Source organism: Ceratotherium simum, chromosome 28, assembly GCF_057802395.1.
Source record: "Ceratotherium simum simum isolate JZ-2026a chromosome 28, ASM5780239v1, whole genome shotgun sequence".
In the NCBI taxonomy this organism is placed as follows: Eukaryota; Metazoa; Chordata; class Mammalia; order Perissodactyla; family Rhinocerotidae; genus Ceratotherium; species Ceratotherium simum.
In genome coordinates this window covers 30,081,317-30,098,938 of record NC_141927.1, presented here as the reverse complement: position 1 = coordinate 30,098,938, position 17,622 = coordinate 30,081,317, and the positions used below count along the sequence as shown (strand labels likewise).

The window sequence follows — 17,622 nt, the reverse complement described above, 5'->3', positions numbered from 1 at the left end:
TGAGTGAAGATATGTACATATTTTGCCAGTAGATTTTGGCACAATTGTAACATGATCCTACTCTACTAACACCGTTTTGTATAACTAGGTAATGAATATTGAAATACTGAGATTGAATCTAATAAGACTCATAATGTGGATTCCATGAAGGCTTATCTCTATTGCTTACTCAAATCTGGCCACACACTCAATGCTGGGGTATTAAGAAAACACCATCCATGCCCTTGACTTTATGGTATAAAAGCGTATTGTCTTTGCTTCTCAATGCAACATTCAGATCATAATAATATTCCCATGGCTAGTTTTGGCAAGAGAGTTCATGTGATAAAATAACAAAACAAAACAAACTTAATTAACGTTATTTCAGACTTGAAGTGGAAGTTCTATGTAAGAGAGAAAAGTGAAGGGAATTCATGTCATACAGTAATCATATTTGTTAATATGGACCTAGCTTAAAGGACCAAGCATAGTGAAAGCAAATCTGTTTTAATGTTTTCTCTTTTATTCTTTCAAAGCAAGTTGTGTTTGATTTTTCCTCCCATGAGATTCCTTTTGTACATCTCACACTTTGAGAGCATCTGAACTGCTAACCTAATTAGACAGCATTGAAAAATAATCACTATAACGTTTAGAAAACTGCATTGCCAACACCACAAAGAGTTTCCTTTCTCTCTTAAGTCTGAGTACAACTGGACGTGTCCCCAGCAGCGACATGACAAGCACACCTTTTGGCACCCACCCCCCCTCCTCTCAGGATGTGGTGCTCATACCCACAACCACACACGCATGAGTGTGTCCCCATACAAGCCTGTCCCTCCAACCCTTTCTTCAGTCACCGGGCTGTGATCACTTATCAGAAGTCGTCTAACGCTTCACACAAATAGGCAAAGCTTTCTAATGTATGTGACTAGGGAAGGTCCTCAAAATGGATTATTCGGAAGAGAAAATAAGGAGAAAAGTCCCCCTGGGGCCCCCCACCCTTTTTTTCCAGACTAGGCTGTGGAGCCTGGTTTCTGCAAAGCCCTTGGCAGCTAAGCTGTCTGCGCGCTAAGGAGAGCAGGCGTGGAGGAGGAAGGTTTACTTGGTTTTGCAGTAGGCCACCACACACATGATGCCAACCACAAGCAGGGCGATGCAGATGCCGGTGATGGTCAGCACTCTCTTCTGATAGAGCTCTTCCGCTTCTGGAAAGGGATGAGAGCAGGTGTCACCAAAGGTCCCTCACCCTTGCCAGGACTTACAACTGAACAGTTGGCATGCTGCATGGCATTGTCCATGTTCACAAGAAAATAAATATGTGACAATTCATTACTTTTGCAGACATACTTAAGGTACAGCATACTCTGTACTACACTTTGAGCATAAACAGCAAAACCAGCTGGGGCCATTTATAATAAAAACTATTATACTATAAAATTACTTTAATTATAAGCTATAGATATATATGCATTAAACTGGCAAATCACAAACATTTATTATAAAATAACTATTTGGCTAAAACTGTAGTTTTTATTTTTAAAAAATCTCTTGCAAAATCTCTTGCAAAGACAACAGGAATCAATGCCAATAAAAGAAGCTGGGATTGGCATCATTGGGGCCCTCCCCTCCTCCGGCCTTGCTTCTTCTCCCACCCAGACTCTTGATTTCCCAGCTATTTTATATTCCGGCGGTCTTTACAAAGAGCCATTTTTAACTTAAAAAAAATAAACTCAAAGACATTTGCAAACATGAGCTTGACTTGTAGTTAGTGACAAAATCGAAGCAGGATCCCCAAGATTGACAGTCAAATTTGAACATAAGCAATACAATGCGGAGTAACAGGGCACTGTATCAGAGAAAAGCCAATATGATGGGTAGGGTAGTCCTGGGCCAGGATGAAGATTTGTCCTTTGAGGGACAATTATTAACACTTCACCAATTGTTCTCAGAGGCCTAATTTATCTGTATAAAGAAACCACTAGTGCAAATGATGCGTGATTTGGAATAGATTGTACATTCCTGCATTGATCAACTTGGCAAATTAGCTAAGGTAGGTTACCCCAAGGGAGTGTGACGCTTAGAACTTTGAATTAAAGGTACTACTGTACCGCAAATGCAACCAATCTCTTATTCATGGAGTCTTTCTATTTGCAAATCAGTTTTGGGGGGGGATTACTGGATTATACTGTGGTAGGTCAGGTTCTTAACAAGATGGGCTGATTTAATGGTGAACCTGATCCCTTAGGAACTGAGCTTCCAATCAGTCTAATTCCACTTATTTACAGATATTCACCCGTTCACTGAGAAAGAGAACTAGACTGGTGCACAGTGAGCGCTGTAACTTGCTATTCTGATTGATAAGCTGGTCACGAACTGGAGAATCTTATGCAAATGAAGGGCTCTCATCTGGACATCAATGTGCGGCCTTCTAGAACATTTCCAAGTTACACCTTCATCTCAGCAACCACACCTTTGTCTCTATTGAGAAAGGGCAAGTGGCAGGAAATTTTCTAGAAATGAAAAAGTGCATTTTAATTTCTATGATACAGTAGACTTGACCATTAAACAAAACATTTCCTACAAGCCAAGCCCATGGTAATCAAATTCCAGTTAACAGGTCAGGAACATTGTCAAATTAAATTAATATAGCATTGATTATTAACAGGAGGAGGAGAATCGAAGTCAGTGGGTAAAAGACTAGGATGCCGCAGAGATTATACAAAAACAAACCAAAGGGTTGGAAGTGGAAAGGAAAAACAAACCAAGAGGACAGACAGACTGACAGAATGACGGAGAGAGGGAGGAAGTCAGGTACGAGGGAAAACAAGGTTAAAAGTGAAGGAGCCATCTGAAGTCCCTGGCACAGCATGCCTGATACTAAGGGAGGAAAAATAAATAAAGAAAAGAAAACCAGAGGGAGGAAATGCTCAGGGAGGAAGAAAAGGTGGATGCAAAGTTGGAAGGGTTATCCCATACAGCATAACTCCTAACCTACGCTGGCGGTCACGTGGAAGCCACAATTAGAGAGCAAAGCAGCTGGTGCATTGCAGTGAAACAACGAACCAGCAGGCATCGAGTGATGTCACATATTTTCGTGCCGCAAAAGTCAAACCAGGACGTGGAACGTGAATGCTGATATATTAATTGCTTGTGTCTGCTGCCTCCCCTCCCCCACAGCCACAGGACAGGGAATTCAATTTTATGAGGTGTTAATCTGTGAGCTGGAGCATCCTCCTTGACCTGGCATTCAGATCAGTTTTTGGCATTTATGTCTAAGAAGCAGTAGGGTCACCCCACTGGTCCTTCTCCATGGCACCAAGATGCAAAGCAGGGCTCCTTCGGCTGTGAGGAGTTGGTTAAGAAACAGGAGTATAAAAATGTATTGTTGCCAAGATAATGAAAAGTCTGCTTTACCATGGCTTCTTTCACTTACTCTATTTTTTCTCCTTTTAAAACGGTAAGAGTTTGGTCGCACTGACATCTTAACATTCTATCTTTAGGAAAAGCTGGGAAATTGCTTCTGCAAACTACAAAAATGGGACCTAACCAAGGACTAACGGGGGAAAAGCATCATGCATACTCTCAGAGATTCTTTTGACAAGTTTTTTGGTTGTTGTTAATTATAAAAAAATAGATTGGGGTTTGTGAACAAATGGTGTATGATGAGTCACCCATTCTTCCTGTGTTATGTAGGAAGACACACATTTTCCAGTAAAATCAGTCATGGAAATAAAAAGGCAGCCCAATAAAGGTCAAAGGGTAAAGCAGAAGTGCTAAGATGAACCAATTAAAGCCAAGACCCATAGAATACAGACGTGGGATGAGGATTCTGTATTCACATCGGCATTTATTAAATGTGTTACATGTTTCTCATCTAAGATTCTATTTAATTTTCCAGTGGTTGACTAGATCAGGTGACCTCCACAATATGAATGTGTTAAAAGAGAAATACTTGATGGACAATAATATAAACAATGGGTTCTCTTAACCCTTTTTGTCCCTTATTTTTTTTCCTAGTGTGACAGTGTCAATAGGGCAAGAGTAGACTAGAGGCAGCACTGAAAAATAGAATCCTTCAGTCCAGTTGGCAGATCTGCATTAATGAGTGGAAATGCTTCTGAGTCTTTACTCTAGATCTGGCGAGACACATTGAAGGGAATCACATCAAGCAACGTTTTCCAGTCTGATCTGGCCAAGACCAAGAGACAGAGGCCTTATCTTTCTCAATTTTAATTGACCTTTAAGGTCTGACTTTCCTTAAGGATGCAACGTTCTGGCTTAGTACACTGGCTGCCCTGGGACTGTGGAGCCTCTGGAAGGTTTGTCTTTAAGAGGTGCAGATACCAGCACAGTGTCTTTACTAATCCTTAAGATCTTACTGAGGGAGAAGTTGTATATCTGAACTCTCCTTTACCCTACTTCATTGTGTGGAAATAGAAATATTAAGTTCTGTAGTCAGACCCTAAAGCAACAAAGCAGGAAAGATGCTGTTAGGGAGAAGTGGGGAGGTGATGATAGAATTTTTTTCCTCCTTGCAGGAAAGGCCAATAAGCCTTTTTAGAAGCAGAACAATTTTTATCCCAGTAACCTGAATAGATCACTCCCCTCACGTGGATGACCTGCTACCCATGCTTCTCACCCTTGGGAGGTGTTCTCAGATGTGCAAAAGTCCACGTACATAAATGTGGGGGTTTTCCCATCAAATGAATAGTTTTCTCTTGGAATTTTTTTGGTGGAATGGGCAAGTAATTGAGTTTCTATCCCTGTAATTGCTACAGCTTGCAACATCCTGATTTTCCACGAATGATGGAACATACATTAGGAGTAGACTGTGATGTTATCATCCAAAAGAAAGCAGCACCTGTAGGGTGCCCTCACTGCATGATGTCACTGATACCAGCTGGATGGGGATCGGATATTCTGTTAATCAGGACTCTGCTTTGTTGACCCACTACCACCTTCCAGGGCTGTATGCAGTGTTCAAGAAGCCCTGGGGACCTGCATCATGGAGCCTCTGGGAAGATAGCATGGCTACCCCCTCCTTCTGAGACTCGTCTTTTCTCCCAACTATTTAGGATGAAGGCCTTCAAAAGGAGTACACCCCAAATTTATATGCTCACAGGAGATATTTGATGTTTACAGTGTGAAAATTCTATTCGATTACTTGTCTGGATAATCTTAGTGACTCAAGTTTAATTCCATTAGCACTAGAGTTTCCACCTAAAATAGCACAAGGCTCATTTCTTTCTGTTTTCTATTTCCTTGCTCACAAGATAATGAAGTTGACTAGAGTAGTGCTTGAATATCTCCAGAAAATCAGAGTAATTCAAAGTCTGGGCATATAATATTGTGTTGCAATGTAAGGGCTATGTTACTATATTAAATAGTAAATAGTGATTTTTACATTGTATGTTAAACTCTCATCAGCCTAAGATGAAGTGTGTGTTTAAGCAGATGCATTTAAAGCCTCTTTTGTTCTCAGGCCCCTGGTTGGGTTCCTCCCGTAGCCTTCTGTACGGCTCCAACTTACCCCAGCTCTGAAATAACAGCATGGCCAGAGCCAACCAGTGGGTCAAGGAACATGGGATATATGTGAATTTGCAGCAGGTGAGGTGATTTTAAACTCTAAGTGAAGCTTGGGAATCTAAAAGCTGCTGCCCTCAGTAACGCGTGAGTAAACTAATCATAGATTGAAAGCAGAGAAATCATTGTTATAGCTGTATGATCCCTTCTAAGGAGAAAGGAAATTAGTTAGGAACTGAAAGGTAAGAGTAGGAACGGAAAAGATTTCAGCTCATAGGCTCTAAATTCTGCAGGCTAAAAGGAATGATGATTGGTCCATACCCATAAATTCAATCCCAAGATGCTCTGCCAATGCAGAAAGTTGACAAAAAAAGAAAGAAAGGGAAAAAGTTTCAGAAAAGAGCAATACACTGCACTCCAAAACACATTACACATGACTATTACGGCTCTCTGTGCGTGCACATTGAACAGGACAAATGGGTGGTTAACGAAGCAGTGCTCAGGTACGCCTCCTAGAGTCCACATAGGGAACTTCTCTTTTAAGAGGTGTGCAAATACCGGCACACTGTGTCTTTATTAACCCTTAAAAGACCTTACTGAGGGAGAAGTTATATAGCTGAGCTGTCCTCTATGCTACTTCATTGTTTGGGAATAGAAAGATCATATTTATAATGAGAAAAGGCATTTGGTATTATTTCATTCCTCTCTTTTTCAAAGGCAGAAGCAATGTTCCAGGGAGGTGAAATTTTTTTACCCAAAGACACACAGTGGCAGAGCCAGGAGAAGCCAAGAGGATAGGAATTTGGTCTGACAATTTTATCATGTTGGATTTACATTTTTCACCGTTTGTGGATAGTTAAGCTCTAATATTTCTTGTTGCTTTGGTTAATTTTTTTTTAAAAAATGTATCTCCTAACCTTTCACTTTCTCTACCACTTACACGTTTCATTCACAGAAAACAACAAACACTTCTGCTCAAAAAGCCAGACAGGGCATTGGGACACCAGAGCCTGCTTCCAGTTTTTTCATATAATTCCTGCGTGGCACAGGATAGCTCTCAATGCCTCACTTTTTCAAATTAAAAAAAAAAGGGGGGGGAGAATACCATCCTGGGGTCTTCAGTTAATTTAATGTACTACTTCCTCAAATAACAGAGAGCCAATTAGATGATGACTCCACAATGCGGAGCTCTGATGACCAGAGAAGAGCCGATGGGCAAAGGCTGTTGGAGGCCCCGCAGGGCTGCCCAGGGAAGGGGACTCAAAGGTGTGAGCCCACAGCCGTAGTCCTGACAAGATCTGACTGCAAGCGCACCAGGATTGCAGGACTACAGAATCAGCACAGGCTCAAGTGAGAAATGCGGAAAATGGGCCAAAGAAGGAAAAAACCTCCAGAAATGACACTTCCTAGTCTTGAAACTAAAATTGTCAATCAATTTTCATTGGGTGGAACCGTTTAGGACTAATTTGTACATGTGTGGTGGACAGGCAGGGAGACGGAGGGGCAGAATGAAAAGAGAGGTTCGGAGGTCCACATTTCTTCTCTTGATCACTGATTAGAGAGAGACCGGGGGGTCCAAAAGCATGACAAGGCATCTCTTAAGTCTGAAAACATACAGTAGAGGGGTATTTCTCTTACAAAAACATTAGTTTGGACATGGACAAAGTGCTTCCTGTAGAGAGGGGAAAGTAAGAGGTAAGTGTGCTGGAGTTGTCCTGGCTTCAGGTCCTGCCTCTGCCATTTACCTGTTCAGTGACTTTGGACAAGCTAATTTCTCATTGACAAAATGCTTATAATACTAACACATGCCTCATGGGGGGACCCTGTAGAATAAAGAAGCCATGAAATATATCGGCCAACAGCAGAAGGGAGCTTGGAAAACAGACACATCTGGAGATTTACCTTGGGCCAATTACTGCATGTAGGTTTACTTTTGACTAATTTCATGGCCAGGAAAACTCTGAAAGCTCCTGGCATATATCACAAATTTAGACTTTAAAAACTTGCCACCTCTTAAGGAAACGAAGTTTTCCAGATTAAAAAAATAGTACATCGAGTAACAATGGTAATGAGAGGCACTATATATAATAGAGTTCTCTCTGCTTTGGGTCCAGGGTACTCAGGCAAATAACCTAAATTTTTCATAAATTATAAGCCAGAGGATGTAGGGTTAATTTGGCTGCACAATGTTCACAGCAAAATAATGATTTATTCAAATCCAAACAAATTTCTCTTGCCTCTGTGCAACACTAAATTTGACAAATTGACATTTTTTTTTCCATTTGTTTCCTTCATATAAACTTCGGAACATCAGGTACAAAAATTCATTTTCCGAGGAAGTGATACTAAATTTCCTTACACATTTCCACGAGGCTGTGACTCAATTTTTCTCCCTAGAACCCTTTTATCTCTTGCCTTTTCCTCCTACCAGTCAGTAATAATTTAAGGGTTAAAATCAAGAAATAGCTGCAGAAACTCTTTCCAGAGAATCATTATTTCATGCCTACGTGAACACTGCTAATGATCTATATTAGTTGCATAGAAAGCTTGGTTAAGTCTTCAATAAAATTAGTAGCATGCCCATGCATACATATTACTGCATTTACGGTTTTATAGGTAAGTCTGTGAGCCTAACCATAATTTCATTTCATGGGAAGTCATTCATATCAGGCAGCTCCAATTTCAAATAATTCAAAGGGAAATTGGTACTTAAAATTGGAATCTCTTCTGGCCATAAGCCCTAACAAGGAAACAAGCAGAGGCAACATGCATCAGTCATTCTGGACCTGGAGCAAATACCGCTCTAATTTATTTTTACTATTGGTGGCTACAGTTTTTTCATTGTGAGTCAAGAAAAGCAGAATACACAAACACTTTTCATTTTGTGAAGAGGTTATTACTTTCTTTCTGTTCTATTTAATCTAATGTTGGCTTAGGCTCATTATGTATCATATGCTTCCTATTGAACTTCTGCCTAGCCACTACATTTTTCAAATTAAATTAATAATTCAAAAACACAAAGGTTACTGTAAACAATTTAGTTTCCTTTTCTACATGTGACTTCCTGCTGTGCAGTAAGCAATATAAAAAATTAATTTAAACCTCAGAGTCTTCAGAAACTATGAAATATCGACTCACTAATCCTTTGCTTTAGGATTTTGTAATTGTTTGAATAAAACTGATTAACCTGTAGGTTAATTTAAATTTTCAGTTGCGTTAGAGAAAAGAATAATAAAACAAGTTTCTTTTACCAAAGTTATACATACATGCAATTACGGTTTCTGCTAAAATTCGAAGACATTCAGGATTTTACTCTTTAACATCTTGGGCCTTTTTATGCAAATAACCTCAAAGGCATAGGGGTAGTCTTGACTTTCTGCACCTCTGAGATTTCTAAAGGAGTTCTGTCAATGCCAATTCTAAATGGGACTAATTTAGTGTCTGACTTTTAATTCATTTTTGACTTACCTTTACAAATGTAGATACTTTTTTTCACATATACCAATCCATATTGACACTGAGCCCTTCGAAATGTAATAGGAGACCTTCTCCTTACTCTCAAGTTTCCATGTGCACAGGAGCACACTTACACACACACACACACACACACACACACACAGAGTAAAATCTCACTAACACTCAGTTGGAATTTATGATAATTTTGTCATAGATTGAGTTTGCCTTTATTCTACTGTCAGCAAGATACACGTTTGATAAACAAATTTATAACTTCAATGGGTTTTTAAAGTATTTAGCAATTAACACCAAATAATTTACACATTAATAACCTGATTCAAAACTACTTTTAAGAACATCTGCTAAGTTTATTCATTCTTGAATATGCCTAAAAGCTCTAAAACTGTACTCTGAAATATTCTATAATTTGGGCTATTCTATAACTATTTCCTATTATATGTTAGTTTATATATGACAAATTTGCTCCATACTCGTTCTAATTATTGAAGCTGTGAGTGCCTTTTTCCCTCTCCATAAAGTCTATAAATTGATTAGGGATTCTCTGTATACACACACACACACACACACACACACACACACACACACGCCTCACATTGATGAACACAATCCTTTCAAGTAGGAATTCTGTGTCAATAGGTCAAATTTGAAGCTGACTAACCTTGACAATATTTTCCTAGAAAGTACTATCAATATGTTTTATTTCACAGTAAATGGCTGCCTTCAAGAAAGCCATATAAAATATACATTTGTTTCTTTCTTTCATATTTTAACCCATAGGACACTTGCATCACAAATTGTATCAAATCCTAATAATGTAAGTTATGTGTTAATCAGCATTTAAAAAATTGTGCATTCTTTTAGAATGTTATTTTTCAACTGAAAATGTGGTTTGATGACTTGAAAAATGTTTCTCTTTTAAGCTGGGGAATATATTTTCTTTTAAAATTTATGTTATGTGTTTCAGACTTTACGAACACAAACAATTAAATTTTAAACATTACCACTCTGGCAATATGTTTCATCCTTTGTGCAGCCTCCATTACTACTTGAACATAAAGTTCTTAGAGCAGCAAAAATTTATTTTCTTGCCTTCTATGTGGGGGGAAATAAAAATTGTGAATTTAAGACATAGAGGTTAAAAAATTAACTCTGGGCAAGACAACTTTGGAAAGCAGCTTCTGGTTGTAAGCTCTTGTTTTTCCAGACATGAGGCAGCAGTGATGTACAGTCATTACAGATTTTGTTCATAAATGTGCTTCCTATCAATCTTTGTTAAATCAGGTTAAATATGAATGCTGCTTTCCTGATGTCTTCCAAAAAGTTTCATTGCTTACTAAAAAAATTAGTTAAGGAATTACACTCTGATTAAATACATAGTAGCTATTTTTAAATGATACGAAAGAGAAAATGGTCTAAAAGAGAAGTTGAGAACATTTTCTCTGGTTACTACTGTCAGATCTAACTGCATTATTATTTTGGAAACTATCTTCATTTTTAGTGCCTTCAGTGCACAATGAAACTATATAACACCCAAAAATTAAGTATAATGCAAATGTTCAAAATTTTTGTTAAATTCTAAAATATAATTTCATTGTATTTTACAGTCACATGGATTTACTAAATCTATGTTATTTGAATACAAACACATATTTCTAAAAGGAATGGCTTTAATATATTAACTAAAATTCTATTATTTCCCTCCTATTTTTACTTTCTACCTTATCTACGCTTAAAAAATTAATCTAAGGCTATGGACAGAAAAATTCTGTCCACTATATGCATATTATTTAAAGATTTGTGAATAAAGTGAATACTGTGTTTGAAAATTTAGCAATATCAAATTTACCAATTTTTCACAACAGAAAATGGCCTATAATGTAATCTTTGATATGTAGCCTATGTAAATGCATAATAAGTACCACCTCACTACATAAATGATTGAATATTATGGGTCTAATCTCCCCATAATGCATATGGAATTTATTTTTCCATGGAATTTATTCTTCCTCGACTATTAACATGAGGTACAAAATCTTATTCTTTGTATGCATCTGAACAAGGGGAAATCTCTGATTCTTGCCCCCAAATGACCAGCTTATATCACTGTTTCTTGTGTTACATGAATTTACACTGCAATAAGCCATGAGAAATGTTTTTCAGGGTGAGTAATTGACAATCCAAATCAGAGCTTGACAAATCCGGCCCACTGCCAGCTTTTATAAATAAACTTTTAATAGCACACAGCCATGCTCATCAGTTCATGCATTGCCTATGGCTGCTCTTGTGCTACAATGACAGAGCTGAGTAGTTATGAAAGTGATGGTATCACTTTTAAACCCCAAAGTATTTACTATCTGACCTTTTACAGAAAAAAATTTGTCAACCTTTGATTTAAATGGATAACTATATGGAATCAATTTTAAAAACAATGCTTTGAAAGCTCCAGAATTAAAAGTTATAGTCCCAGCTCACAATAGAAACACAAATACCTAGTTTAGTTACCCACGCAATTATATACAATGTGAATTGGGTCTTTTAGGAATGATGATCAAAACCTCATAAAGCCATAGAAATCTATCCAAATTTCCCAGTTCTATGTATTTAAAAATATGTATCTAGAGGTAACCTATTAAATTTCAAAGGAAATGATAAATATTTTAAAAAACAACTATTTTCTCCTAAAATTATCACTGAAACCAGCATAAAGAAATGCTAACATAAATAAATTATTAAACTAGTCCTGAATCACTTGTTTTCTAAGCAACATAAATAGAAACCAGGCTATTTCAATTGCTGTGAAATGTTTGTTTTTAATTTTCCTACTCAAGTGTTTTTTTTTAATATACCTAAATGCAAACTGTTTGGTTAATGAAGAGAAACATCTGAACTCTTTTTATTATGTTTATTTGTTATAAATAACACATTCTGCACCAAAATTAACTTACCATCATTTCAAGTGTGTATTGATTACAATTTAGCAACATCCTTTTCAAGATGTTATTTTATAAAGGAGATGAACTCTTCAGTGGAATGATTTTATTTTAGCAATAAAAGTGAGACTTTTAAATGCCTTTATTATAATTGCACTGCTTGATATTGACTATCATTTTGTATCACATTATTCAATATCAATTTCAGAAACATCCGGGGCCTCACACACCTATTAGTATCTCAGAGCCAACTAGTCACGAACAGAGGAAGTAATACATTCGCTTTTGTTAATGTTCTCATGCGACAGGCAGAGGCAGTCAATGTTAGACCTGGTAAAACACATCTAGCTCTAGGTGAAATCTGAGGGGAGATGCAGCAACAAGAAAGCAGCACCGACTGAGCATGCTCCTATTCAGGCAGAGACAGAAAGGGACTGGACGTACTGTAGAAGCTGGCCATTACGTAGTTTTGGCAACGATCACCAGTAAACTCATTTGGGCACCTGAGAGAAGAAACAAAAAACAATGGTAGAAAAAACAGAGAAAAAGAGAAGAGGTGAATATATGCTAGAAAGAAGCTCCTTCAGTGTCATTTGACTGAACTTGGTGAGTTCACCCTCAGGAACTGAGTCTTTGTCCTCATCACGGCTTTCAGACTCGGGCATTCCCCCCAAAGGGTTAAAAATTTGGAAAAAATGTAGTCCTAGGGTTTGTGTGACAGAAGGATCCCAGCATTTTAAGTGACTGCTTTCTTTCAAAGGGAGCCACTTACAATTAAATCTGACGTTTTCTTCATCTCATTTTCCATTTGACAGCTTTGGTCAAAAATGTTGGAAGGAAATGGTCTTTTTTTGGTTGGTCTGCCTGCTGTGGTTGCCAGCATCACTGGCCATCCATCCTCATGCGTCGTTCTTTCAAATTTACGACCTTGGGGGGCGCATGTTGAGCAACGGGTAAACAAGGTCACAATGAATGGGTTTATGCCCGAGTGGTTAAACCATAATTAGAACAAAAGGAATCAGTTACAACCGAGCTGTAAAAGCACCAAGTAGTAGTGATTGTTGCTGTAGTTTGGGAGAAAAAGCAAATTTCAGATTATTTTAACATACTTTCTTGGTTTTGGACTTTCATGGGCACATTCTCAGTACATCTCGCTCCAGTGAATCCAGGTTGGCACCTAAAGGGCAAAAATGTGATAAGCAATAGAACGCTAAAGACACTGAACTTTCAGACTGGCAATTTCCTCCTATGGAATATGGAGATTCCTACAAATGACCTGGTGACCGAACAACATACAGAAAAGGAAAAGACAAAACATTTACAAAACTCTGTCCCATGAACACTGTGGGGTATATATTTTTGTTGTTGTTTGCTTCAGTCTTCTACGGTCAGTTGACTGCAATTTAACTAGAGTGAAGTGGAAACATTGAACAGGGGTCTCAAGGCCTGGGCAGCTAAGTCATTTCCCCTGTGGCATTTTCCCATTTGCCACTGAACACTGACTCTTACTACGTCAAAACACTGGTTTTGCTAAGAGTTTATGTGGTTCCATCCATAATCTTATTTAAAATGATTCTGAGCTTCTTCTGTTATAGATACCTCAATGTCGGACTTACTTCATAGATATTTTTATAAGTTATGAGATACATCATCAAACTAATAGAAGTCAAGCACATTCACACTCGAGTGATTACTGACAAGAAAAACTACATTCTCCGTTGCTTTTTTTTTTTTAAAGATTTTACAAATTAGGTCTCATTTTTAATACTGAAAGACAGAAAGAGGCAGATTTTTATTAGTACAAATTTCACTTCATCCAATTTTCCCAAATCACAGACAAATACATTTTTCAAATTTAAATAGTTATTCCTCTACAGTAGTACTTCATAGACATAATTTTGCATTTAAGGTAAAACTATTTTAAAAATGTATAAAATTTACATTTTACTCACTCACGTACATTTACCTGTTAAAGTTATAGAATCTTGATATAATTTTGTTTTTAAGATCATGCAATGATGTTAGGGCTGTGCCTAAATATGGAAGTCCTTTATAATTGCTCTTTTTTGTTGCTGTCACTCCAGTAACTAAAGCATTTCAGATTACATTCATTTTACCCAATATTATGCCATAATAAATAGGGACATTGAAAGGTTCTAGGAAGCAAATATACTTATAGACACTCAACACCCCTAGCCATGATTATTATTAATAGTTCATCTATACCATAACCATCATACAAAGCACCTATCTAATAAAATTTATTTCTGATAGCATGTATCTCATGATTTACACACAATCCTTTCTTCCCCAGAAGAAATAAGAATAAATACCATCTTTTTGGTATCAAAGAGATGTGACTAAAACTATTCATTTTTACTAACATAAGGGTGATTTTTTTTCATTACCCTTAAAGCCAAATTCAATGCCAAAAATACCAAATCATCATGTGATTTGGTACATCTACTTCACCTATTTCATGAAGAATGGCCTACAAGATAAAGTACTAGGAAGTTCCAGATTTTTAGCCCCATGAGTTCTTATGTAAACTTACAGTATAATTATGATCATTAACAATAATATCGACAATCTTAACAGTAAACATCTTGTATTGATACAGCCCTTTTGAATTCTTCAAAAACACTTATATAAATGAACTGGTTATTTTTGGTTAGAATATTTTGCTGCAATGAATAGAGGAAGATCTACCTAGAGAAATACAGAAATAAGAACTACAATCTATGAGGTTGGGTCATTTCTCATGAAGATGGCATTCTATATGCATCAATAAAAATGTCTTCAGAGATATGTAAGAAAAATACATGGAAACTTGTTTTCCATATAACTTATTTGACAAAATAATTTCTGAAGTAAATGAGGTTTTTATTTGTGTGTGTGTTTCCTAACCAGGACTATAAATCCATACTGATATACCTTATAATTAAGCAGGTAATTCCAGAATTAAGGATATATTCTATAATGACCATTTCATCTTACCTATTTGCATTTTTTTGATAAACATTACCTAAAGCAATCTACAGATTCAATGCAATCCCAATCAGAATCCCAATGACATTCTTCACAGAAATAGAAAAAAGAATACTAAAATTTATATGGGGCAACAAAAGACCCCGAATAGCTAAAGAAATCCTAAAGAAAAAGAACAAAGCAGGAGGCATCACAATTCCTGACTTCAAAACATACTACAAAGCAATAGTAATCAAAACAGCATGGTACTGGTACAAAAACAGACACACAGATCAATGGAACAGAATTGAAAGCCCAGAAATAAAACCACACATATACGGACAGCTAATTTTTGACAAAGGTGCTAAGAACATGCAATGGAGAAAGGAAAGTCTCTTCAATAAATGGTGTTGGGAAAACTGGACAGCCACATGCAAAAGAATGAAAGTGGACCATGTGCTATCGCCATTCACAAAAATTAACTCAAAATGGATCAAAGACCTGAAGGTGAGACCTGAAACTATAAAACTCATCGAAGAAAATATAGGCAACACACTATTTGACATTGGTTATAAAGGAATCTTTTCGGATGACATGCCTACCCAGACTAGGGAAACTAAAGAAAAAATAAACAAGTGGGACTTTATCAGATTAAAGAGCTTTTATAAGACAAATGAAACCAGAATCAAGATGAACAAACAACCAACCAGCTGGGAGAGAATATTTGCAAAACATACATCTGACAAGGGGTTGATCTCCATAATATATAAAGAACTCACACAACTGAACAACAAAAAAACAAACAACCCGATCAAAAAATGGGCAGAGGAAATGATCAGACACTTCTCCAAGGAAGATATACAGATGGCCAATAGGCACATGAAAAGGTGCTCAACATCACTAATCATCAGGGAAATGCAAATCAAAACAACACTAAGATACCACCTCACGCCCGTTAGAATGGCTATAATCACCAAGACAAAAAACAACAAGTGTTGGAGAGGATGTGGAGAAACAGGAACCCTCATACACAGCTGGTGGGAATGCAAACTGGTGCAGCCTCTATGGAAAACGGTATGGAGATTCCTCAAAGACTTAAAAATAGAGATACCCTATGACCCAGCCATCCCATTACTGGGAATCTATCCAACGAACCTGAAATCAACAATCCAAAGAGGCTTATGCACCCCTATGTTCATTGCAGCATTATTCACCATAGCCAAGAAGTGGAAGCAACCTAAGTGTCCCTCGACTGACGATTGGATAAAGAAAATGTGGTATATATATACAATGGAATACTACTCAGCCATAAAAAAAGACAAAATCATCCCATTTGCAACAACATGGATGGGCCTGGAACGTATTATGTTAAGTGAAATAAGCCAGAAAGAGAAAGACAAACACTGTATGATCTCACTCATATGTGGAATATAAACCAACACATGGACAGAGAAAACTGTACTGTGGTTACCAGGGGCAGTGGGGGTGGGTGGCGGGCACAAGGGGTGAAGGGAGTCATATATATGGTGATGGACAAACAAAAATGCACAACCCAAAATTTCACAATGTTAGAAACCATTAAAACATCAATAAAAAAAATTATCATATTGATCATGCAATAATCCACTTGTTTCATAAAAAGAACATGGTGTAGTATATGTGAATGCTACATGTGTGTGTGAGAGAGAAAGAGAAAGAGAACCATTTGAGGTAAGAAATGCACTTATTTAAGGATCATGAAATTGACAAATAGCTGGGGAATCATAAGTCCCTTAAAAGAAGGAATGCATTTATTAAGAATCATCATTTATGCATCTTAGATGATAGTTTTGACATCAGAGGGCCCAGGACAATTAGGTAAAGGGGGTCAAAAATCTCACCCAATCAATTTTCTAATTAATATGAACTTCTAAGATGATGTTTCCTAGGAAACTAGCATTATGGGATGATGGTTTATCTCTATCATAAGATCATATAGAATATTTGGTGCAGTAACGCTACAACTACTTAAGGTGTGCCAATCCTTTTTTGAACTACTGGCTATGTCTGAACCAGAACTATGCTTTCCATAATGTTCACCTTCACTAAGGAGATGAATTGTCTTAGCGTAAAGCCTTATTATTATTCAAAGTGTGGTCCATGGACCAACAGCACCAACATCTCCCGGGATCTTATTAGTAGAAATGCAGAATCTCGAGCCCCAGTCCAGAACTACCGAATAAGAATCCGCATTGTAACAAGATTCCCATGAGATTTGTATGTACAATAAAGTTTAAGATGTCAGGGACCCTGACCGCAGAGGACAGAGACTAAGGCCCTTCATCCTGGTAACACAGCACCTTGCTGCTTGGATGTGAGCAGCCCCTTTGTCTTCACTGGGCCTCAGTTTGCCTCAGCAATAAAATGAACGGATTTAAGTAAGTGATTATCAAAGGTCTTTTACCACTAAGGTTCTGGGAATCGATGCTCATCCTAACACATGGAATTACTGTGCAAAAACCCTGATAGCATTTCTTCTGAACGTATTACCAGTTGGGAAGAACTCAAGGACTTTTAAAAAACACTTTTTGATAGAAGATTTTTTAGATAATCATGGAGGTAAAACAAATTGCAAATACCTATTCCTAAGCAATTCAAGCGTTCAGCAACAATAGGCATCATGTAACTTTTGTGGACACCTAGAGCTGTTGCCAAATCAAATGGAAGGAAGCAGAAACTGATATAGTTTCTGCATAAGCAAACTGCA

At 37.3% G+C, this 17,622-nt stretch overlaps 1 protein-coding gene across 2 annotated transcripts in view; it reads right to left on the bottom strand.

The window, feature by feature from the left end:
- The window catches only part of NRG1 (neuregulin 1), a 119,061-nt gene that overhangs the window by 11,269 nt on the left and 90,170 nt on the right, over positions 1-17,622 (bottom strand). Inside the window, exons 3-5 of one of the 2 annotated variants that reach the window (XM_014786324.2) lie at positions 12,354-12,412; positions 5,824-5,847; positions 1,082-1,184 (exon numbers count right to left, since the gene is read on the bottom strand). In XM_014786324.2, the coding sequence (XP_014641810.1) occupies positions 1,082-1,184; positions 5,824-5,847; positions 12,354-12,412 (186 nt within the window). Of the gene's footprint in view, positions 1-1,081; positions 1,185-5,823; positions 5,848-12,353; positions 12,413-13,018; positions 13,072-17,622 lie in introns of those variants that run through there. The other variant, XM_087418493.1, reaches the window with a different exon arrangement.